Source organism: Lepidochelys olivacea (genome assembly GCF_965140295.1).
Source record: "Lepidochelys olivacea isolate rLepOli2 genome assembly, chromosome: 1".
In the NCBI taxonomy this organism is placed as follows: domain Eukaryota; kingdom Metazoa; phylum Chordata; order Testudines; family Cheloniidae; genus Lepidochelys; species Lepidochelys olivacea.
This window is the reverse complement of record NC_140411.1, coordinates 242,155,938-242,181,079: the sequence shown is the minus strand read 5'-3', so window position 1 is coordinate 242,181,079 and position 25,142 is coordinate 242,155,938. Positions and strand designations below refer to the sequence as shown.

General features: G+C 44.8%; 1 protein-coding gene across 3 annotated transcripts in view; it reads left to right on the top strand.

Moving 5' to 3' along the window:
- Window positions 1-25,142, top strand: part of CACNA1C (calcium voltage-gated channel subunit alpha1 C) — a 633,467-nt gene that overhangs the window by 504,502 nt on the left and 103,823 nt on the right. For 2 of the 3 annotated variants that reach the window (XM_084640501.1, XM_084640502.1), the window contains exons 17-29: window positions 682-802; window positions 910-979; window positions 3,942-4,074; window positions 6,867-6,996; window positions 12,386-12,445; window positions 12,587-12,646; window positions 16,376-16,482; window positions 18,383-18,470; window positions 18,917-19,024; window positions 19,572-19,624; window positions 19,732-19,878; window positions 21,185-21,386; window positions 22,301-22,459. In XM_084640501.1, the coding sequence (XP_084496627.1) occupies window positions 682-802; window positions 910-979; window positions 3,942-4,074; window positions 6,867-6,996; window positions 12,386-12,445; window positions 12,587-12,646; window positions 16,376-16,482; window positions 18,383-18,470; window positions 18,917-19,024; window positions 19,572-19,624; window positions 19,732-19,878; window positions 21,185-21,386; window positions 22,301-22,459 (1,438 nt within the window). The remainder of the gene's footprint in view (window positions 1-681; window positions 803-909; window positions 980-3,941; window positions 4,075-6,866; window positions 6,997-12,385; window positions 12,446-12,586; window positions 12,647-16,375; window positions 16,483-18,382; window positions 18,471-18,916; window positions 19,025-19,571; window positions 19,625-19,731; window positions 19,879-21,184; window positions 21,387-22,300; window positions 22,460-25,142) is intronic. The other variant, XM_084640503.1, reaches the window with a different exon arrangement.

Here is a 25,142-nt window from a genome sequence, read left to right as displayed (position 1 = left end):
CCACATCCCCCATTCCTCCTCCCAGTTCCTGTGGTGCTTCTAAGGACTCCTGGTAACGGTGAAGCTTCACTCAGACTTTCTCGTTTCCTCCTGGCTGTTGGCAGCAGGGAAGCTTGATGTTCTGTCACCACCTGTTACTTCTCCCTGTCCCCCTATCTTCTTCCTGGTTGCCTGGAGAGGGGAGCTGCTCTGATAAGCTGATCATTCTGCAGGACACCTTTGCAGCTGGCAGAGTATTCCTATGATCAGGGCTCTATTTGCCCTGCCTAAGAGCAGGCATAGCAAGCAGAGCACGTATAACCGGCAAAGACCATCAAACTGCTGGGAGCCATATTAAAGAAAATCTCCAGGCAGCATAACTCAGGATCATAGCCTAGGGGTTGAAAACTATTCATACAGTATATGTGATTGGTGGGAGTTGGGGGAGTGAAGAGAAGGCCTGTGGTCAAATGTACATACACACACACACATATACATCACTAAGAAGCTCTGCAGATACTGTCATTGATGTTGCCTTTCCAGCCAATAGAAAGGAGGAGCCTGCTGGCATATATGCCGGATACAGAATGGAGATGCCAGCTGATTATTGTCATGTTTTGTACTGCACTACACTAAATTTCTGAAAAGGAAACCCCTTTTCCCCTTTGTAAATGTTTGCTTTTTATCTTGTTGAATTGTTAGGACCGCTAGTCCTGAAAAGAAACAGGAGATTGAGAAACCAGCTATGGAGGAGGAGACAAAGGAGGAGAAAATTGAGCTGAAATCGATCACTGCTGATGGAGAGTCCCCACCTACTACCAAGGTCTCTTACCACCCAATGTGCTATGAGCAGTTCAGATTTCTGAGGGAACAAAAAGTCAGGGCACTGTCTGACCAGGGCTTTGTCTCTGTCTCCTCTGTTTTTGTCAGATCAATGTGGATGATTATCAGCCCAATGAAAATGAAGAGAAGAACCCATATCCTACTACAGAAGCTCCAGGTACATCCCATCCCCTTTTCCTTACCACTGATCCATGAAGGAGAGGCTCTAGTTCCTAAAGTAATAACAGTTTGATGATATTGATTCAAATTATTTTTATTAATATAATTATCCAAGTTCTGAGATACCTCAAATTTGTGTCAATGGCTGATGTGGTCTCAGCAGCCCCCAGGATTGGGGGGGGGCAAAAAAAGTGAAGTAAAAACACTTCTCCCCTCACACTCTTTGGTATGCCAGCAAAGCTAGCCCTAAATATGAGTGAAGAATACAGATTTTCCTGACATGATCAGTTTTCCAAAAACTCATGCTGCCAATTGTTGCTGGTGGTGTTATCAGGGAAATGCTAACAGATCAGGTGCATGGTTATTTGCTGTTGTATTGTACACTTTATTGAAGTGAAGTGAATTGTATGGTAGTTCCCAGAATTGTTCTTCTCACCCTTTTTAAGATTACATTTGCTCTTCTTCAGTCCTTGGTACCACTCCTGATTGTAGTGATTTGTGAAAATGGTAGCTATTAGCCCTGCAATTTCCTGGCTGCTTCTCTTGGGTCCCTCAAATCAAAAAGCGAATCAGAAAGGTCAGGTGATTTGAAATTTTTCATATGTTCAGGTATATTTTTAGGAATCTGTTATCTATTATTAGACCAAATTTACTATCATAATCTATTAGAGAGACAAAGTGGGTGAAGTGATATCTTTTATTGTACCAATTTCTGTTTATGAAAGAGACAAGCTAGCTTGTCTCTTTCACCAACAGAAGTTGGTCCAATAAGATGTTACCTCACCCACTTTGTTTCTCTATTATCCTGGGACCAACATAGCTACAACAACACTGCATATAATAATCTATGACATTCTAATCTATATGGTTTTCTCATTCTGTTGTGTGAAACTCTGACCCCACAGAACCCATTTGTGCTGCCACTCCATGCAGCAACTGCCTAGGACAATTGGTTCTCAGAAACTCTGGTCCAGGGCTTCCCCTGCCTATTAGGAAATAATTATTCCAATCACTTGTATTTCTCTCTCCCATTTATCAGCTTCCTTGTGACCACTGGACATTATGGGCTCCTCGTCCTCTTAACTAACCAAGCCTGTTGTGCTACATGAGGGGCCATGTGTCCATATCCTATCCATCTGAGACAACACCTGATCTCAGACCTCTTTTTGCCCACTGCCTGCATGTGGATGTACTTTAGCTGTGCCTAGACTGCATTACTCCAATTTTCCTAGATGTTATCTTTTCTCATCTGCAATCAGCTGTTTCTACCAACTATCAATCCGTGGCTTAATCTCTTAATTCCAGTGATCCTCTCACAGATTCCATCATCCCAGCCTCTAAAATCACTCATGCTCACCCAGTGCCTGAAAATTATTTGAAATGGTCATTCCATGTGTTTCCCTGCTAGCTGTACCTTTATTCTTAAAACCTCCCCACTCAATTGTCCATCAGCTTCCCCTGCCTCACTCCCACTAACTTCCTTTTACAGTATCTACTACACAATCCAGCATCAAACCTCATCACCACTGGTCCTCAGAGCACTTATTATGCAACTCACCACTCTGCCCCCTTCCTCTGCTGAGTCTCCAAAACAGATCAGCACAATCTATGAGTTTACATATAGTAGAAAGATTATGATGATGATGAGTGATTCTTCAAGGTAAAACGGTGCAAATCTTCCAATGTAGTTCAGCTACAGAAAAAATTCAAATCCTAACTCTCAGACATCCTGTGAGATCTTGGTCAAGTTGCTTAACCTCTTCCTCAATTTCCCCATCTTTCAAACAAGGTCATCTACTTATCTACCTCATAGGAAATTTGTGAGAGTAAGTTCATTAATATTTGTCAATAACTTTGAAATCCTCAGATGAAAAGCACAAAAACGTGCCAAGTGTTACAATTACAGTATTATTACAGTCATTAACCTCACCACTTACTTTCCTTTCCTATACAGAAAAGCACACATGAAAGAATGTTTCTTAAACCCATAAAGCTTGTGAAAAGTATAAACTTCCAGTGTATTACAAGATACAATACAATAGAAACATGAGCTGTTACAGAAATAAACTTGTTTAAAAAGGTACATGCTCTGTGTACCGAACGCAAACATTTATCCAAAACCCTCTGAGATGAATTCCTGCTAACGGCTGCTTTTCTCCCATCCCCAGTAGCTATGCACCAAGATTAGGGTATGAGCTGATTCATCTGCATTTTCTAATGTGTTGAAAGCCCAGCCAAGCACAGTGACTGGCCCTAAGGGAAGGAGAAAGAAAGCAGGATGTGGTGCTAGAACCTACCCAGAATTTATCTCATTTTGTGTGGGCCAAAGAAACTATTTTATTAAAGTAGAAGTGCCTCATAGGTGTTGTCCGGAAGATGAATGTTATTGTGTGTAGCCAGTAATCCCTCCCATCTTTCAGCATTTCTACCCATCTTACTAACTAAATGAAAGGAAATGCTATTGCACCATGCACAAAGCAACGTCTGACTTCAGCAGGGACTTGAAATCCTCAAAGGGTAAAAGTTCTCTTTCAAACCTTCCCCATAAGGCCCCAAGGCCTCATCTCTGCATTTCTTCCTTGTGGGTTAGTCACTGATCTGTGCACTGCCTGCAGCTCTGCTTCGTAGGAACTTGGTTCAAGAGTTTTACCTTTGTCTCCAGCCTTTCGATTCTTCTCTCTCTTGAATTCTAAAAAATAACAATTCTGAGAACTTCTGACTGGTGTTCGACAAAGTGCCCATCCCTAGTGTTTTCTCCGTGGCACACTCACTCATCTTGACACAACCTCAGGCAAGGTGTTGGCTCTGTGCAGGGCTCATATAATGCAAGAGAAGAAGTTTCTAGCTGTAGTTCAACCCAGAGAAGTAACTGAAACTTCTGGGTACATAAAGTGCTCTGCACTCAAGTGAACCAGTTACTGCTACTCCATAGCATTAAAAAACCCAACTGTTCCTTCCAGCAGAGGAAGAGGAGGAGGAGCCTGAAATGCCTGTCGGCCCTCGGCCACGCCCAATGTCTGAACTGCACCTCAAAGAGAAGGCTGTGCCCATGCCGGATGCCAGTGCTTTTTTCATCTTCAGCCCTACCAACAGGTACTTGATAAGTTGCTGTGCTGCAGCGTTCCAACCATGAAAGGCAGGTCAGGTCTCCCGTTTGTATTGGACTCCCAAGAACATGCTGTGCAGAGCTTCCTGGCTTCAGTGACCCAGTCAGTCCTGCAGAACCCCCTGCTTGGAATCCCAGCTGGAAAACTCTCCTCTAGGGAGCTCTATGCCAGTATCGCTGCCTAAGGGGAGTTCAGGGCACCTAGAAAGTTTGTAGAAGAGGCAGGTCATGAATACTTTGTGTAAAGGGGTGTCACCCTGCTCTTACGAGTCCCCCTCCCTGCCACCCCCAGTTGAGTGTGTGCAGTTTTTCTCCATTTCCTCCACTCACAGTACCCCCTGTCAGCTGCTGTGCTCATCAGGTGGGTTTTCCAACCAGGCCTATCTCAAAGCACTCAGTAATGTACTGCAGCTCTTCCCAGCTCAGTCCTTTGACAGTCCAACAGGGCCCATCACAGTACCCTCAGTTAGTTGTATCTCTGCAGCCCTCCACAGGCTCAGTCCTCAGTCTGACCAACAGAGTCTATCTCAGTACCCTAGTTGGCCAGCTTACGTGTGAAGGTTCCTACTCTGGGATGTGCCCCCTGCAGTGCCCCCTGGAGACTCTTCGCCTGTCGTTTAGTCCTCTGACCCCGGCTCTCCAGCTGGGTCAGTCTAAGTTCAGCCCACTTCCTGCCCCACAGGGAACAGGATACTGAAAAGTGGACGGAGGAGGGGTGCTCATGGCTCCACAGAGCAGGGCTGGCCTGTTGGGGAGCATTCAGCACCAGCACAATCTCACTGGTGTCCATTCTGGGGAGGTGTGGGTACTCACTGCCCCCTACATAGGGCTGTGGTGCTCTGAGCCACATTCTAGCCCACAGGAGATCAGTACCAGTCTGACCAGCACAGGGGCTCTGGGGTGACCTCCACCAAAGTTGAAAAGAAACCTGGGCATTAGAAATAAAATACATAAAATAGGGGGTCCGGAAAGGTTGAGGAATTGGTACAGCATCTACAGCCTTACATCTGTTTGTCACCAGTTCAGATCATTTGTGATCAACAGCCACTGAAGGGCATTACCATTTGAAAGCTGCTTGGTGGCCAGTCATGTGTAGAATAAGTTGATGATCAAATTAGGCTCCTAATACCACAAACCTATTTTATATAGATGGCTGTAAAGCCATCAAATGCCAATGATTGCCAGTCATTAGGGACCGGCTCCCATTGAAGTCAATGACAAAATTCTCACTGATTTCAGTAAGAGTAAGATTTGGCCTCCTGTGTTGAGTTGGTGAATTAGGAAAAGCTACTTGTATCATTAACAGTTCCCTCAAGTCCTCTCTTCTCTGCCCTATTCCCCTTTGGTTGGAAATTTCAGTAATTGCATCCATCAGTATTCTTCCATTTATGTTAAAAAATATCATCCTCACACCCTGGGACAGTGCTAGGACTTTGGAGTCTAATTAACAGATGGGTTTCCTGATATACCATATTGATGCACAAATAACATCGGTGCAAAAACCAGGTCCATCTGGCACCAAGGAGTATATGTGGTGCTTTCTTTGGGTGGGGGTGCTTAGTTATGTCAGACACACATAACTAAAGACACGGGGCATGATTGTGCCAAGCCCTGCATGGGAGTGCAAAGGGGAAAGGGCACAAGAAACCTCATCTCTTTTGTGCCCCAGTGCAGGGGGTCCTTGTGCTCTCCTGAATATAGTACCATATGAGGCTAGTGCCATTGGTGGCATTAGCTTCTCCAAAGGGAGTGGGAGACCGTGGCTGTCACAGAAGGGAAAGCATGCTGAGTCCTTCAGCGTGCTTGCCTGATGCACAAGGCCTCCCAGAACTTCCACCGAGGCATTGTGTAGGAGCACAGTCCCAACATGAGGCTGTGTCATAAAGGTGTGTGTGTGTATATAGCAGGCAGTGGGGTAACAGCAGTCAGGACTCTTGGATTCTAATTCTAGCTCTGCTGCTGACTCACTGTGATTTCTTGGGCAAGTAATGTAACCTCTGCACCTCTCTGGAAAGTTGATCTACTAGGCGTTGGGGGTGTTATAAACAAAAAAGGGACCGAAATAAGATAATGATGCTTTAGTCCTCATTCTTTGTAAAGGGCTCTGAGATCTCTGCATAGTAATAGCTTATTCCCAGCAGGACAGTGGGGTGGGAGGAGGTATTGTTTCATATTCTCTGTATATATATAAAGTCTGCTGCAGTTTCCACGGTATGCATCCGATGAAGTGAGCTGTAGCTCACGAAAGCTCATGCTCAAATAAATTGGTTAGTCTCTAAGGTGCCACAAGTCCTCCTTTTCTTTTTATGTATGGAAAAGAAGCTAAAAGAACCTCTGAAGTAGCTAACCTCTTAACTGCGCTTCTATCTTGTTTAGTTCCCTTTAATTGAGGCAAGTGGTGTAATTTCAGGGTGAACCAACAGAAGGTCATTTATTTTAGAACACAACTAAATCTGAATAGGGACCCAAACATATGTAAACAGAATGGCTGCCATCCTCTCTTTCCTTCATTGAAGCACCAAGGGCTCAGTCCTGCAAGGTGTTACGCATGTCCTATGTCTCTCTGCATGGCTCAATGGGAGCTGAGGACACTCAGCACCTTGCAGGATCAGGTACAATTGCCTGGCCTAGCTTTTTCCCCCACTCCTGGGTCAGAGGGGCTTATGCAGAATACTCTTACAGGTACAGACCCAGCAGCAAAGGAGGAGGAGTCCCACCCCTTAGCTCTCTCTGCAGCTGGTTCTGATGGATAAGGTTGTGTCTTTCCTCTCTCTTGCAGGTTTCGTCTCCACTGCCATCGAATCGTTAATGATAACATTTTCACCAACCTGATCCTCTTTTTCATCTTGCTCAGCAGCATCTCCCTGGCAGCTGAGGACCCTGTCCGACACTACTCCTTTAGGAACCAAGTATGCCTCCCATCCTTCCTCCTTCCCTCACAACATGTTAAGAGTATGATTCAACCAGATCATGAACCCATGCCAGAATAAACTAATGGCAGTGCAGAGAGGGCTGTATAGAAGACTTCTGGGGCTGGCTTGAGTAGGCCAAGGGAAATCAATGGGCTTGCAGAGAAGGCAAGCCAGGGCAGAATTTGGCCTCAGAGCAATATCACAAGCGTCTGCTGGGGAAAGGGGTCAAGAGCGAAGGGAGACAAAATGTTTTCTATTGGGATTTTGGGTAGGGCAGGTTACAATAAGACTAGGATATAGAAGCATATGTTGGATTTCAAATAATCCTTCATTTTTCAAGCCCTTTTGGAACTTCAGCTCTCCTGCCATGTACCTGCCTTTCACTTGAGAAACTCTGGGCCTAATTCTGACCTTCCTTATACTGGCATAAATCAAAAGTAATGATCTTCAGGTCAGTGCAGTCACACTGTTTTGAGGACTACTGAGATTAGAATCGGGCCATCGGCATTTGAGTGCAGGCTGTAAAGCTAAAATCAAACTGGAGATAACCCCCATAAGTGTGTTAAATGCCTCTACTGACCGGGCTGTGGGGGTCACTCAGCCCAGAAATGCATTCTAATCTAACATTCTAAAAGCTCTTATTAGCCCTCATAGACGTTCACTGCTTTCCTGAGTTTGCCTCGATTATTCTGGGTTGGCACAGAACCCAGAAAAGTCAGCAGTTGTGTGTGAGACAACTTCTTGGAGCCTTTGTATGTGAGACAGCATTTTGGAGCCTTTCTAGTCTAGTTCTGGAAGAGCTTGGAAGACTTTGACAGTAGCTAAATGTTTTGTAAAGCTTGTTAAAGCTTAATTTAATGCTGAATGTTCAACTGTCCCTCAAAAACACGCACACGCACAACTCAAAGTCTAGTTAGTGGAGGCATAGTACATGTTCCTGGGTTTATCTCAGCTTTTATCATAGTTTTGCATTTCACCTTTAAGGAGAGCACTGAAAAATATAATCTGACCTATGTGATTGATTGCCCATTGGTGCATTGCTGAATGTACTTACTATGGAGGCCTAAATGCATGTCAATATATGTTGGCTCTGCAATTGACATACCTGGGGCAGTATTTCCACAGAAGCTCTAGCAGAGAGCTGTAGCTAAAGGGAATCCAACAGTTACTACTGGATGAAGAGCTGGAGGTTTGGGGCAAAATCTTGTCTTGCGTATTTGAACCCAGTAATGTTGTATGAAAATCTCTGCTTAATTTTTGCAGGTACAAGTTTTTAAAATGCATCATATAAGGGGACACTGGCAAGATGTTAGGGTTGCGAAAGTGACCTGCCTTTACAGTATGACAGTAAGATTGTACCCTGCCCTGCACAAGGTGAAATTGCAAGCAGCCAACTCCCTTTCTGCATCCACACAGGGACAACACATTCTGGTCCATGCACTGTCCTGTGCACCAGAGCTCTGCAGGGCTATTGCCGCTCTTGGCAACTCTCCAAAGTGGGCAAAGGAGAGTAGGGAGACCCTGCCTCTGCACTGGCCAGTGGAATGGACCATACTTGCCATCCTAGGGTGGAGCAGTGGCTGTGTTCTCCCTGTGTTCCCAAGGGCTTGTGCCCTGAATGCACAAAAGAAATTTGGTGCCTAATTCCCAATTTTGGGACCGTTGCAATGCACAGAAGTCCTGCTGAACCATGGAGGTGCCTAAACTCACTCGGCACCTAAGTTTTTGCAGTAAAACTTCTCTACACACCCAAATTTCTGTTTCTGAGCATGCGTACTGCTGCCTCCCTCTAGGCATCTGGGTGCCTTTCTCCCACCTAAGCCCTAAAGCAATTCACAAATGGTAAGACAGGCATTCAGCTGCCTAAGTCATGGGCTGGGCCCAATCCAATAGGCATCCCCCTCTGGTAAATTCCTACAAAACAGCCAGGAGGCAGGGAGGACTAGGACCTCCCTCATATGACTCTTTGAGACAGACAGAGAACATACTAGCACAACAGTGACCTGATAGCCCAGAGGTTAGAGCACTCACGTGGGAGACCCAGGATCCAGTCCCCCTGCTCCAATGATTCATTATTTACCCAGAGTTCAACAGGAGAGACTGAGAAGCCCCACATCAGAATATCCCAGAGCCCAACAGTTAGATCACTCACCTAAGAGATGACAGATCCCTGTTAAGATCCCTTTCCCCCTCAGGCAGAAGGGGAACTTAAACCAAGAATCTCCCACATACCAAGTGAGTACCCTAACCACTGGGCCAAATAATTATGAGAGAGCTCCTTTCCCCCCAACACACACATCCTCAGCTTCTTGGTAAAAGAGCATAGGCACCTAATGCCAAGACAGGGTTCACAGCTGAGAATCGTTAACAGAGATAGGTGCTTCCCTGCAGCCGGGACTTATGTTCCTATCTCTGAGACAGGGATGGACACACCCCTGTCATCGGCATCTCCCATTGACTAGTTGAGGCCTGCCTAGCATACTGACTTTTGTGAATCACAGGCAAAGGTGCCAACTTCTCCCTGTTCATTTTAGGAACTTAGGTGCCTGACTCAGGCTTTGTGAATTGCAGTGATTTCATAAGCATCTAAAAGTTAAGCATTATGTCACAACGCTGAGTGTCACAACGCCTAACTCCCTTTGTGCATTCAGGCCCATGCCTCTAGGACAGGGTGGGCAAATTTTTTGGCCCTAGGGCCACATCGGGTACAGAAATTGTATGGAGGGCTGGGTAGGGAAGGCTGGGGGAGGCTATGCTTCCCCAAACAGCGAGACATGACCTGGCCCCCACCCCCATTCCAGCCCCCCGGAACTCCCATCCCCATCCAACCCCCATGCTCCCCACCCCTGACTGCCCCCCAGCACCCCTGCATCCTATCCAAACACCCCTGCTCTCTGCCCCCTGACCATCCCACCGGGACACCCGTCCCCTATCCAATCCCCCCTGCTCCCCACCCCCTGACCACGCCTGGGACCCCACCCCCATACAATCTCCCCTGCTCCCCACCCCCTGACCGCCCCCTATCCAACCCTCCCTGCTCTCCCCGCCCCACGTTACCTGTGGGGTGGGGGAAAGGGGGGCTCAGTCCTTTTCCTGTGTGTTTCCCCTGCTCATTTGGCTGCTCTCCCTGGCAGTCGGGCAGGGCTCACTCCTTGTCTGGGCTTGGCTGCTGGGGACAGGGGCCAAGCATGCTGGAGATGGAGGGGGGGGCCCCGGTTTGCTCTTCCCCTGTCCCTGGCAGCAGGGCCCAGTCCCCTTGACCGCCCCCCTGAAACTCCCTTCCCCCCCTACTCCTCGCCTCCTCCCCGGAACTCCCCCTGACCGCGCCGCCCTGGAGGACCAGGTCTGGCCGTGCTATAGCCATGCCTCCCGGCCGGAGCTACAGCCATGCTGCCCAGGTGCTGGGGGAACTGTGACTGCGAGGAAGGGAGGGTAGCAGAAGGGGAGGGGCCAGGGGCTATCCTCTGCCCCACTCACCACGCTGCCGGGGAGTTGGGCTGGCTCCTCTGCAAGCCTGTCCTGACCCCACTCCCTGGCAGGAGCTCGGGGGGCCAGAGGGAAGGGTCCTGCTGACCAGATGTGGCCCGTGGGCCGTAGTTTGCCCCTCCTCTGCTCTAGGAGCTGCACCTCCACACCAACCAGCCTGTGCCTTCAAGGCCCAATTGAGCCCTATATAATTATATACTTGAAGTGAGAAGTCATTCCAGCCCAGCAGGATTGTTTTGACTTTAATTCGTCCCTGGATAGAATACCTTTAAATAATAATAAACACACCAGCTGGTATAAGACCTGCCAGTAAATAAAAGCTGCATACAGAGGTAACCTGCAGTTACTTCCTTCAGGCACAACTTTGTTTATATGTGAAACCTGTGCTAGATGCTGCTTTTGGGCCAGATTCGCCAGTGTGCTCCAGCTGCCTTGTACAGCTCTGGTGAGGCAAAACATCTGCAAACCCAGCTTAATCAACCAGTTTAATCAAGTTTATATCTGCTTTGTAGCACCGGAGTGATGCAAAGAAGCCAGAGGGTACCAGTGAATCTGGCCCATTGATTATAAAATTATTCTACTGATATAATAATCAACTGTCAAAACCCCAGCAGACTGGAATAAGGAGGACATTTCCAGTTATAATATACCAAAATTAATGGAGGTTGTATTTGGGGCCTGAGCATCCTTGAAATGGTCCTTTTCATTTTCAAGTTACCAAGACACACATGGTCAAACCCAGCCTGACTTCCGTGGAATTCTCTGGTTCAAATTCAGCTGTGACTCATAGTGGATTATTACATTCTGAGTGTAAGTTGCTAGGTAGTGTAACTTGCCCCTGTTTGACGAATGGGCTGGACTCTGGTCTTATTTACATTGTATAATCCAGTGTGACTCCACTGGATGCAATAGTTACTCTATAGTTACATGGTACAATAATAAACTGGAATCTAGCCAATCATCATAAATTCTGCTACATTTACACCATGTCTAGATTTGACCATAAAATCTAGAGACAGGAAAGATCTACTGTGTGATGCAGTCCATCTCCCTGCCATTGAAAGATTATGTTTACTATTTCTTTGTCCAGTCCGGCTTTACATTTGCCAAGAGATAAGGCTTCTACCACTTCTCTTGGGAGACTATTAAATGTAAAGCTTAATCAAACTAGCAAGAGAGTAAGCCAAAGAGAAGACATTCACAATTTGCATGGCTAATAGTGCAGTTGAAAGAAAAGGGTTGGGAGAGTGCAGGAGATTTGACTCTGACATGGATATTCTCCTTCGACTCAAATATATAGGGTCAAATTTTGGTCCTGCTTTGGGTGTCACTTTACACCTCGGGACCTGCCAATCTCTCTTGTGTCATTCTAGACAAAAAGCTATGGTTATATTTAACTTGCAAATGTATATGTTTGTTATTCCCCCAATTCGTGACAAATCATCATAGAAAAAAAGAGCAATAGCTGCCCCAAACAGCAATTTGGAGCCTTTTCCCCCTCCATTATAAAGGATGCCGAAAAACTTGAATGGAAGTTAATAAAAAGAAATCACATGTTTTCCACAGAGAGACCAGATATCCTTGTACTCTCCATTTGGAAATGTCTTTGGGAAACTCTTGAATTCTTTATAAAATTAAATTCAATTAAAAAAATATTATTTTGCCTCTGAAGCCACATGGGATTGTAACTCACAGCAAAGATTTCATTAATATGCTGCCTATATCCTGTACCAAGAACTTCATTGTATTCAACAGGATGTTCTCACCAAACCATTTCCCATCTATTCCTTCCTGCCCTCCTATTAAAAGACTTGTGCATTTTGATTCTGAATGGTGATTTCTCATTCCAGTGATCCCTCACTGATCTACCCCTCCACCCCTATTCCCTTTTGTTTTACAGATTCTCTTTTATTTTGATATAGTTTTTACTGTCATTTTCACCATTGAAATTGCTCTGAAGGTAAAGTCCCCATCTTCTCTTCCATTATTATCTGTCACTTATAAGCCTACTAGTTCTCTGCCACTATCTGTTGCTAACACACATGCCTGTTTGTATTGGGTCACGCTCAGTACCACTAACCCGATTGTGCTTATTTTTCAGATCCTAGGCAATGCAGACTATGTCTTCACTAGTATCTTTACATTAGAAATTATTCTTAAGGTAACCAATCTGAGCAATACACTTCTCTCTCTTTCTCTCTCGCTCTCTCTGTCTTTGTATCACTTTAAATCCCGTTGTTATCTCCACAGACAGGATTTTCTTTTGTTTTTTAGCTTATTAGTAGTTGTCTAAGCTTCTAAACAGATTTTTTGTCCAATTTTGATATTCAAATGACATTAGTTATTTAAGGCCAGTGTCAGCCTGATGCTGCATTGGGGAGTCAATATGAAGGGATGATTCTCTCTGGAAATATTAGACAGGGACAAGAAAAGGGCAAACAGGCCAGAAATTTACCCCAGCAGTTGCCAATCTTTTCAGGACAACAGTACATGTGTACCATACTAAGAACCATGAACATGCAAACCTCTCACATGTGGAACTCACACTGCAGAACAGCACTGTGTGAACCAGTGCCCTTGCTCCCTCACACAGTTTGGCATGCCAAAACCTAAAGTGAAGCTCTGAGTTCTACACCATCATGAGACTGAAGTTTGTAGCAGCCAGAAGTCCCTTGTGACTCAATGGGAGACAAACAACAGAATTCCATAGGGGCCCAGCAGAGAAGCTCATTGTTAAGGTCTGGAGGAGGAGCCTAGAATACCAGTCACTAAAGAATGAAGGCCCATAACTGGAACGGGTACTGGTAGTTGAAAATCTCTGATCCAGAGACTGAAGCTGCCTGGCTCAATACCCCCTTCTGATTTTTCAGGGGAACACCCTGGCCACAAGGAAATGGAACAGGAGAATAGTTTGGCAATGAAGAAAATAAAAATCTGTTGCCTCTGTCTTAATTCTCATTTTCCCAAAAACTAATATTTTAAATAACAGTAATCAAGCAATGTCCTGGCTCTCTAGATGCAGGGTTCAGTTGGCAGCTTGCTTTTTACTCAGTGAACTGGTTTTAAGCGCTAGCAGATGGCAGCGTTCTCCTTGGAGCTGCTGAGATCTCATAATTCAGACAGCTAATACAATATCCAAATGAACACTGGAAGGGCAGGATGCTCCCTGAATGTTAGGAACTGGGCTTGTCTGTTTGGCTTCAAAGCACCAAAATCACAGTGCTGTCCAAAGAGGCTCACACTTTTTGTTGTGCTGCTGCATGCAGTGTGTGTGCCCATTAAATCTATCACCCACAAAAAATAACATGTTAAAAAGGAAAGCAGCAACATTAAATATAAGTTTAGTCCAATCTTTAGCTCTCTGTACAAGAGCATTTGACTTGATGGTAGTATACCACCAGTGGCCCAGTCCCGCTCCCACTGATATGAATGGCAAAGCTTTAATTGACTTCAGTGGGAGTGGGATCAAGTCCCAACGTTTTATCTAACAAAACTAGCAGAGTGGTCTGTTTTCCCCTGGAGGAGTAAACCTTCTAGTAACTATTTCTGGGATTCAATCCTGGTTCCATTGAAGTCAATGGCAAAACTCTTGTTAAATTCAGTGGAACCAGGATTTCAACCCTGGGCTTTTTCCAGGTGTAACTGATAGGCGAGCAGGGACTGAGCACAGGGTTAGGAGTTAGGAAATCCTGAGTTCTAATCCTGTCTCTGCTAGTGTCCCGTAGTTTGACTTTAAGACAAGTCACTTAATCTCTCAGGGCCTGTTTCTCCACTGTCTTGCATCTTGTACAGTCTTTTACATGAGCACCAAGTAGGTGTAAAGAGTTGCCTTGACTGGACAAGCACAAATGACCGTACAAAGCTCAAAACAGTGGAGAATTTGTAATATGGGGCCGATAACACTTCCCTGCCTCACAGTGTTGTGATGACCGTTAATTAATTAATGTCTGTACAATGTTTTGAACATATAAAGTGCTGTATAAGCAATCACTATAATTCTTCTTTAAAATGGTATTGCAGTTGTTTTGGTCAGTGCCACAGGTGGAAAGCAGACCCTGGATTATACACTCTTTAAGTATCTTCCCTGAATATAGTGAAATCTTCCAACAGGCGGTAAAGAACCACTGTTCATACAGTACTGAAACCCAGCAGAGCGTCCCACCCTGATTTCAATGGTGTCTTCTTTCTTTCAAGATTGCCATACAAAATACAAGCAGTAAAGGGCATCTTTACCACCTTTGTCATGGCAAGAACCCTCCCTTCCCCCAGTCAAATGTGTCCATAAGTATAAATTCTAAATTGAGGCCAGAGTTTATACTTCCTTCCCTTCTGAGTTCTGTCTGACTGATTGATTGGTAGGCAGTTCCTAATGCCATGGATGTTTGGTAAATAAAGTCATGCACTATATCATGCTGTCTTCAGCACTCCTTTGACTGGAATTGCCATGGATAGCCAGGGCTGGAAACTGCCAGGAAGTACACTATCTGGACTAATAGCAGGAACCAGAGAATCCATATAAGTTTGTGTATCCTTCACAATCCAACTGGACTTAGCCTCTGATTGTTCTTCTCCTGCTTTGAGCAGCCTGGTTAAAGCTAATCACTTTCAGAAACTGCAATGCTAGTCTCATCTAGTTGTGTTTTGAGATGGGTCTTGCCCATAAAATTCAAATCAGGGTCTGAACTTTCCCAAAAGGATGCTCCCTTTCTGTGGGACAGAGGGAATTCTAAGGCTCCAGAACTATTTATTGACAATGTAAATAGAGAGAGATGGGTCTGAACCAAAACTCCAGGTCTAAAAACTTCTGGACATCCCAAAGTTCAGAGGTTTTTAGGCCTGGAGTTTTGTTCAGACCCATCTGTATTTACACTCAATAAATACAATTCCAAAGCTGGAAAATTCCACCTGTCCCACAGAAAGGGAACTTTTTTTTCTGAGAATCTCATTGTTATTCAATAGAATACACCTTCTGGGGCAGGGAATCCCTCATACCAGAAGTGGAATTTTAATGTTCCAAGAGTGGAAGGTGCTCCTGCTGACTGTTCTCCCACTACAGAAGCTTTAGTCACATTGTCCCATGGAATCTTTCCTTAGGATTTGTGAGAAAGGAACAGAGGGAAGAGAGGGGAAATATACATGTTTCATTTCTTGAACAAAATTACAGGGACCAAACTGGGGCTGAACTTGAGGGAAAGCAAGTAGAGAGGACACGGGATTGAGTTTCTGAATCTAGGGAATGAATCAAATAAAAAGGGAATTCTGCCTATTGTTTCAGCCCTGGCCTAAATCATAAAATCCCCAAGTGATTCAGTTGTTGTTCTCACTCAGAGGGAGGAGGTCTCAGCTGTCCACTCCAGATGGTATTGCCCGGGAAAATATCCCAAGAAACAGTCCCTTTTTATGTAATATTTTTATTCAGCCTAGTCCTGGAAACCTTTATAAAATGCAGGCATCTTAGTCATAAGTGCCTTGCTATTAAAGATAAAGGAGAAGGCATTTGGTTGCAAAGAGTTGTTTTTGCAAATATTCACTGTGTTGCTTTGCTATTTCTAAGTGAACTTTATGTTCTCTGTATGCTCTAATTCTAAGGAAGAATTACTGATGGCCCCAAATGAGCACTCGCTCCCCAGATGGGCTAGACACTGGCTTGAAACTTTTCCTCATATATTCTCATGATAGTTATTTTACCCTGTCTCCCACTTCATTTTCTTTCCACTGGGACCCAACCTGTCCACTGGGGTTTAGAGGTAAAATGACTGCTGCATTAAAAATATTGCCCTTCCTTAATATATACACCTTGAGCACCACAAGTTGGACTTGGTCTGAGAGATGGTCCCCGAATAGCTGCTAATGGCAAAGTTTGTTTGTGTCTCCATGTGCCTCCTCGCAGATGACCGCATATGGAGCTTTCCTCCACAAAGGCTCCTTCTGCAGGAACTACTTCAACATCCTAGACTTGCTGGTGGTCAGCGTGTCTCTCATCTCCTTTGGGATCCAGTGAGTGAGCCATTCTTGACTGAGATATTTTACTGGTCTGTTGGGAGGACGGGAGGGGGAGGGGAGGTACTAGATGGGTTATGTTGGCTTGTCTGTACAAGATTTTTTTATTTTTTACACTCCCCTGAACAACAACAGTCTTCTTGAAGCCTCAGAATTGTTTTCCAGACTCATTCAGCAAGTAGCTTATACTAACATATAAGGCTCAATATGAATTGGGTCATGCTGTCTGTCGGTAATGACCTGGAGCAGGAGATATTGGAGATAGCAAATGAAAGAGAAGAGTGTAATCCAGTGGTTAAGATAAGGAACTGGGAGTCATGAAACTCTTGGGCTCTCACATATACCACCCTCAGTGACTCCTTCTGTAAAATGGGGTAATATAGATCTACTTCACAGAGGTGCTCTTCCTTAAGGAATGCTTGCAGGGCACTTTGAGAGCCTAGGGAGAATCCTGCAAAAAAATTATAAAGTTGTTGTTGTTACCCAAACACTCCTTCCATAAACGTTACCAAGCGTATGGAACCACTTGGTTCTGTTAGAAGCCAGGGTAATTCCTATATAACAAGAACCCAGCTGATCCTGAAGCAACTCTTCCTTGTTCCTATTATGCGAATAACAGCTTCCTTAGGGCCTGATCCAAAGCCCATTGAAGTCGACAGAAACATTCCCTTTGACTTCAGTGGGTTTTCTATCAGCTTCTTAATAACTATGCAGTGCTCATTTTGGTGATTATCTGCAGCCCTTGAAGAGCTTGTTCAGGCTCTTCATATGCTAGCAAAAGGAGAATGTTCCCAAAAGCTGTAGGCAGGGGCCTTACACCATACAACTGCAGGAGGGATTCTTCATGAGGGGCTCACTCCTGCACGGTGCTGACTCAGCACTCTGCCCTAGATGTAGCAGAGCACTCATCCACACGCTTAAAGTTAAGCACATGAGTAGTCCCACTGAATTCAAGGGGACAATTCATCTGCTTAAAGGTTAGTTCATGCTTAAATGTTTTGCTGGATCAGAACCCAAATGCTCAGCACCTTGCCAAGTCGAGCCCCAGGTTGTATGAGGAACCTTTAAATTCATGAGACACCAGGAATTAACTGATGTGCTCCTTTCTTCTGTTAGAATTTCAGTGGTGTGCTTCTTTGTGCCCTCATCTTAAAATGTCTTGCGGTGATTGCATCTTGGCACCGTTTTCCATTGCACATCCGTCGTGTATTTGGCAGCTTGTCCTGTTCGAGAGAGCCCTCCCTGTGTTCTGATCATTTTGTGAATACAATGGATATAGCTAACGCTAGTGGGATGTACCCTTGGACTCTGATCAAGAGGCAGGGCCCATCAGTAGGGTAGCTTCCCAACCTATCTCAGTGCTTTCTGAAGTGCCTCCTAAAAGCTCCTTCCTTTCACAGAAAGTTCTGAAACAGGGCTAAAGTTACATTTTAAAAAACTAGATGTATTCTGAGGAGAGTATCTACCATTCTTGATGTCTCTGAATTATATATTTATTCACAGCAAGGTCGCGGTTCAAATGAAATGATGTGTAAGGAACTTGCTTGTGTGTGTGCGCACGTGCACCACTGCCCTCTAGTATACTAAATCACACTATGATAATCTGTCATAAACCCTATGCTACCAACAGCTAATGGAGATTCTTCTTTAGCCAAAATTGAAGTAGCCTATGCCTTTGACGCAGAAGGTACCAAATTCTACCCCTGTTGCCACCTTGATGCTTTCAGTGGCATGGCATGCAGCAAAGGGATGACTCTGAAGTTTTCGGCGGCCCTGGATTTCTTACAGTATTTACAAATGGGAAATTGTTGGTGAAACTCCAGAATCCATCTGTCCCCTCAGGTAGGTCACTTCCTATTGTTACTGTAAAAGCTAATGTACTACTACTCTCTTCCAGGTCCAGTGCCATCAATGTAGTGAAGATCTTACGTGTCCTGCGAGTGCTCAGACCGCTGAGGGCCATCAACAGAGCCAAGGGACTAAAGGTTAGAGAAATCCTGATCCCCAGCATTGTTGTTCTCAAGGCTAGAAACCCAGGTTACTTCAGTCAAGAAGTACCAGCCTTTTCACACTGCTCGAGTAGTGTTTAAAGGATCACTGACAAGGTTGGAGGGCCTAATGCACTAGCTTTAGGTTGGTTTGCAGATAGGTGGGCTGTGTTTCTTGCCTTCTCTCTATCAGCCAGGTCCCTTCACCTGACCAGGAAGGGTATTCATATAGCTGAGTTCTGATCTTTTCTACACTTTTCTGCCTGCTCACAAGACTACAGCTCACAGTCCAGGGAGTCTTTTCTTCCTTTCCTGAGACACCACTTTATGAAGCTTGTAAACTGGGTTTCTTATATTTTTGCTGAATCCTTGGGCTTCTCTCATAGCAACAGCAGCTCGGGATGGTCCCTCCAGTTACTCTTGCCCCTGTCTTTCCTTTTCAGCACGTGGTCCAGTGTGTATTTGTAGCCATCAGAACCATCGGAAATATTGTGATCGTCACCACTTTGCTGCAGTTCATGTTTGCCTGCATTGGAGTTCAGTTGTTCAAGGTAAAACCATTGAGTCCATTCATTTATCCATCCCACTGAATCATCTTCTCTGGCAGCGGGGGGGAGTACCGTGGAGCAGTGTAGGGGAAGGGGAAATGGAGCTTTGCATGGAGCAGAAACCATCCTCAGTACTGTCAGATAGGAGGCCTGGGTTAAGCAGTAATCTCCCAGGCTCCCATTAGCCAAGTTCCGAGGACACAAGACCAGGCGTGTCACAAAGGTGACTCATTAAACCTCAGGTCATAAGCACCAGAAGCAGCACTTTGCCACCCTCTCCCATAAGTTTGTGGCATAACATCAATAGCAGTGCGGCTTTTCTCGGGGAATGTCCACATCCATGTCTTGTACTCCAGATGAATGCTGAATGTTCCTTCTGTCCTTTCCCTATGGTTTCTCCTTTTATACTCCATCCTCCTGACACCAGTTGTTACTCAGCTCTTCATGGAGACTCATAGTCAGTTAAGCAAAGAGAAAGTGCAGTCTCCTTGCTACACCGATCAACCATAATGAAGGGAGACTTTACTCTTCTTCTCTCATTCTCACCTAGGGCAAACTGTATAGCTGCAGCGATAGCTCCAAGCAAACAGAAGCAGAATGCAGGTAAGTCTGGCCTTTCCCAGGCAGCTGCATTTCTCAGCTCTGCTCTAACTGGATCTAACTTGGAAACTGAAAATCTCTCTTGTTTTCCTTCTGCCGTCCAACAACAGGGGGCATTACATTTCGTACAAAGACGGAGAGGTCACACACCCAATGATCCAGCCCCGCAATTGGGAGAACAGCAAGTTTGACTTTGACAACGTCTTGACTGCCATGATGGCACTCTTCACTGTTTCAACCTTTGAGGGCTGGCCAGAGTGAGTGCACAGCTGATCAGGGGGTCAAAAGGCTTGATGATGGGGAGCAGTGCAACTTCCCCATTCTTTTCTTTTTAGGGAAAATCTAAATCTAACCATTAATCTTCCCTCGTCTAAATTTTCGTGCAGTGTTGCTTAACAGCTGCCGCACCCCAGCCCAGAGGTGGCTACATTTCAGAGGTGGGTGAAGTGATTTCTATAATATCCCTTATCATCCACTCAGCAGAGTTATGAGGCTTAATTAGTGTTTGTAAAGTGTTTTGGTATCTTTAAAGGAAGGCGATAGAAAAATGCAGAGGAGAAGTCGTAGCAGCATTAGTATTTCTGTATATGAAGATTGTAAGCTCCTTGGTGCCAGGCCTATTGCCCCTTTCACACTTTCAGTTCTCAGCAAATACTGATGAGTAGTAGAAGCAATATTAATATTTTGATTTCTACTGATTAATATTAACATTATTATTCTTTCAACCAAGTGAAAGCAGTTGTTCCCATTTTGACAGTTCCAGTTAGATGTGCAGTACCAAATGCTTGGTATTGTAGAATACTATGTGTATAATAGCTCCCGGCCATGCCATACTTTATCTGTGCTGTGAACTGCATGTGAGGCACGTTATCAATAGTTACGGAAAATGGTGAGCTTTTTCACAGGGCCATGCCACCATTGTCAGGCTGGTGTGAAATGCAACAACACAGGCCTGTCCATGCTGGTGAGACACGAGATGTCTCACAGTGCCATCCTGTCTGTGCCAGGGGGGCCCGGCATCTCCCTCAGTACCATTCCATCAGGGTGACTCAGGCATGAGCTGTCTCATGACCTTACCCTGTCCATGCTAGCCAGGCTCAAGAGCTTCCTCTTGTTGGTGCCAGCATGACTTCAAATAGTTTAAAGTGCCAAGATCATGCTTCCTTTCAGAACTCCTGTGAACAGCCCCAAACTAGGACCAAGTTCCCAACAAATTGGACTGTTCCTTCTTTATCTGAACTATATTAAATGAAGGGACAGATCTTCTATTTTAACCTTTTAAAGGACTAAAGTACAGAAAGCCCTGAACCCACAGCAGAGTTGAACAGATAAATTAAGATCTAGATCTGAACTTTCACAAAAGTTTGGGAGTCAGATCAGGAGGTTTAGTGTGTGTCTTGTCCCTGTATAAAACTAAGTCATTTTTCGATATTGATAAAATTAGAAGAAAATAGCTAAAACTTAGACTCCCACCATCTTACTTACATAGCCCAATGGGGTGTTATGAGACAATTATGTTGGAATTTTTCTAAGTGTCTGCATTGGGTTTCTCTTCACTTTTAGGCTACTGTACAAATCCATTGATTCTCACATGGAGGACGTGGGACCCATCTATAACCACAGGGTGGAGATCTCCATTTTCTTCATTATCTATATCATCATCATTGCTTTCTTCATGATGAACATCTTCGTTGGTTTCGTCATTGTCACGTTTCAGGAACAAGGAGAGCAGGAATACAAGAACTGTGAGCTGGACAAGAACCAGGTAACTTATGGCTGCATAGTGCAACCAAAGGCATGAAATACTACCCAAAGGAAATACTCAAGGGCTAAAAATACGGCCGGAGTGGAACATATGAGGGCTATCAAAGGGATAAAGCACTGTGCTGTCTCTATTTGTCATCATTCAAGAACCAGGTAAAAGAATTTCTTCTTAAAGGCCCATACATAGAGCCAAATTCTGCTGTAACACCCGTGCAACTACACTGACTTCATTGGGGTTGCATGAGTGTAATTGAGGGCAGAATTTGGCCCACAGGAAGTACAGATGGAGGCTCCAGTAAGTAGAATTTATTTATTTACATTGTGATCTAAAAGAAATTCCATACCAAAAAAAATTGTCATTGAAATGTATTAATGTTTTACACCTGAGGCAACCCACCTATCAGATGCATGGAGTGAAAATACAGGAGCAGGTATATATACATGAAAGGATGGGGGTTGCTTTACCAAGTGTGAGGTCAGTCTAACAAGCTAAATCAATTAACAGCAGGATACCAAGGGAGGGAAAGTAACTTCTGAAGTGGTAAGAGAGTGGCCAATTACAGACAGTTGATAAACTTAATTTCCCCAATACTAATTTCTCCCTACTGTTACTCACACCTTCTTGTCAACTGTCTGTAATAGGTCACTCACTTACCACTTCAAAAGTTATTTTTCCTCCCTTGGTATCCTGCTGTTAATTGATTTAGGTCATTAGACTGACCTCACACTTGATAAAGCAACCCCCATCCTTTCATGTATTTATACCTGCTCCTGTATTTTCACTCCATGCATCTGATGAAGTGGATTCTAACCCATGGAAGCTTATGCACAAATAAATTTGTTAGTCTCTAAGGTTCCACAAGGACTCCTTGTTATTTTTGCTTATTTTTTTAATCTCTCCTTTCTCTTTAATAGCGCCAATGTGTTGAGTATGCCCTGAAGGCCCGCCCCCTGCGGAGGTACATCCCTAAGAACCAATACCAATACAAAGTGTGGTATGTGGTGAATTCCACCTATTTTGAGTACCTGATGTTCATTCTCATCCTGCTGAACACCATCTGCCTGGCCATGCAGGTAAGTCAGAGATCAGAAAGCACCATAGGTGTGTGGGTGGGCAGCCCTTCAGCTGGGAGGATGTGGGAGTCTGGCAGGGCTTTAAGTTGCTCCCCAACCTATAACTCCTCTGGGGTGAGAAGAAGAGACCTGATTCTCTTGTTTGTTAATGACATTGGCTCAAATTCATTCCTGGTGAAAAAACACTGAAACCATGAATCTGGCTCTCCTCCTCTTTCCAAGAGGGCACTGTGACGGGGGAAGGCCAGATGGCTATAGTAAAGTAATGGGAGACAGATACATTAGCCACAGGCTAAACAATCCCTGTTACCAGGATAAGCAAATGGCCGCTGCTCCAGGTCAGTTAAGACACCTGGGGCCAATTAAGATCTTTCCAGAAGGCAGGGAGGACAGCTGGGTTAATTGGGACACCTGAAGCCAATCAGGCCAAAACTAGTTAAAAGCCTCCCAGTTAGTCAGGTGGGCGCAAATGTCAGGAGCTGTAGGAGGAAGTCATGCTATTGGAGAGACTGACCAGTACAAACCATATCAGTCACAAGGAAAGAGGCCCTGAGGTAAGGGTGAAGTAGATCTTGAGGAAGTGGGGGCTGCTGTGGGGAAGTGGCCCAGGGAATTGTACGTGTCCTGTTTCTAAAAAGTCAGCTACCATAGCTGATACTATTAGGGTCCCTGAGCTGGAGCCCGGAGTAGAGGGTGGGCCTGGGCTCCACCCTTTGCCCCTCAGTTAATCACTAAGACTGGGAGACAATAGAGACTGTGCAAGGGAGGGTAGCTTCTCCTCACCTCCCTTGCTGGCTTATGATGAAAGTGGCTCAGTAGGCTGTGACCCTTGCCTCTAGAGAGAGAAGGGCTACGTGGAGGGTCACAGTGAGCCTCTGAGGCTAGCGAAATCCACCAGGAAACACGGGACCCACGGAGACAAGGACAGAGCTTTGTCACAGCACCAATAACTTAATTCTGTTTATCCTCAATTAAAAAAGAAAACACAGCGAAGTCACAGTCCAATTAAATGGCAATCCAAAGAACAAATGAATTCACAAGCCATGGACAAAAGTAGAAGCAGAAGTAGGCCTGAACCAATACCTCAGATATAAATACCCCCTATAACTCCAGGAAGGGCCAGCACCAAGATCTGAACTTTGCATCTCACCCCTTTCCTGATTGGAAAGAGAGGACAAATATCTGGGGAAGAAAAGAAAGAGGGGTGGAAATGGAAGGGAAAAAATCACTAGTATCATCTTTACTCTGTATCTGTTCTTATATTGCTGAATGAAGACTAGGTCATTTGAATTCACCATGAGAACACACCAAATACTACATTGATGGCCACATATTCAAAGGGGCTTCATCCCAGTCTTCTACATCATGGGTGCAGTTTTAGGTTTTGCACCTACGCTACTTCACAACTCAGTTATTGCCCATTTTGTCAACTACACGTTGTGTGCAAACTTGCATTTGTTCGTGCAGGTCAGGTAATTAAGTGCGTATATTTGCAGAGGATGCATTTGAAAACTCAGCCAATAGGTTCAAATTCTATCCTTTGATGTGTATTTATGGCAATGAGAGTCAGGCACATACAATTAAGGGCTGAATTTGTCTCAAAGAATGAAGTGTTGTAGCAGACCTGCAGCCTATTAGGACTGCTTCCTTTCCTTCCTGGAGACTTGCTGTGTTCAGAAGCAAAGCTTCTGGAAGCAATGCCAGACAAGGAAACTAATTAGTGATGTAGTGAGAGATATAATACTGTCATGGATCAGTAACTAACTAAGAGACAGAAAACAAAGACCAGGAATAAATGGTCAATTGTGTATAGAGTACATACATCAGCTACCTCCCTAGCATGGGTAGAAATAACAGTGTAGACAGTGAGGCACTGCTTAGGTGAGTGGAGTAAAGACATGCCAGAACCTTAGGATACATACCCTACCCAGCTCTTGACACCCCCCAAGCAGTGCCTCCCACATCTATGTTGCTATTTTTAGCAGTGTTGGCAGAGCCCTTCCCTGCTGCCTCCGTGCTACCAGAGCCTTTCACTGCCACCTGTAGCTACACACCATAGTGTGGATACAGACTAGTTTTCATAGAATCATAGAATTGCTGGGCTGGAAAGGACCTTGAAAAGTCATCAAGTCCAGCTCCCTGCACCGAGGCAGGACCAAGTAAGCCTAGACCATCCCCCTAACAGATGTTTGTCCAATCTGTTCTTAAAAATCTCCAATGATGAAGATTCCACCATCCCACTTGGAAGCCTATTCCAGAGCTTAACTACCCTTACAGTGAGAAAGTTTTTTCTTATATCTAACCTAAATCTCCCTTGCTGCAGTTTAAGCCCATTACTTCTTATCCTACTTTCAGTGGACACGGAGAACAACTGATCAGTCCTTTTTATAACAGCCCTAAACACATTTGAAGATTGTTATCAGGATCTCCCACAGTCTTCTTTTCTCAAAACTAAACATACCCAGTTTTTTCACCTTTCCTCCTAGGTCAGGTTTTCTAAACCTTCCATCATTTTTGTTGCTCTCCTCTGGACTCTATCCAGTTTGTCCACATCTGTTCTAAAGTGTAGTGCCCAGAAGTGAGGCCCCACCAGTGCCAAGTAGAGTGGGATAATTACCTCCCATGTCTTACCTACAACACTCCTGTTAATACATCCCAGAATGATATTAACCTTTTCTGCAAC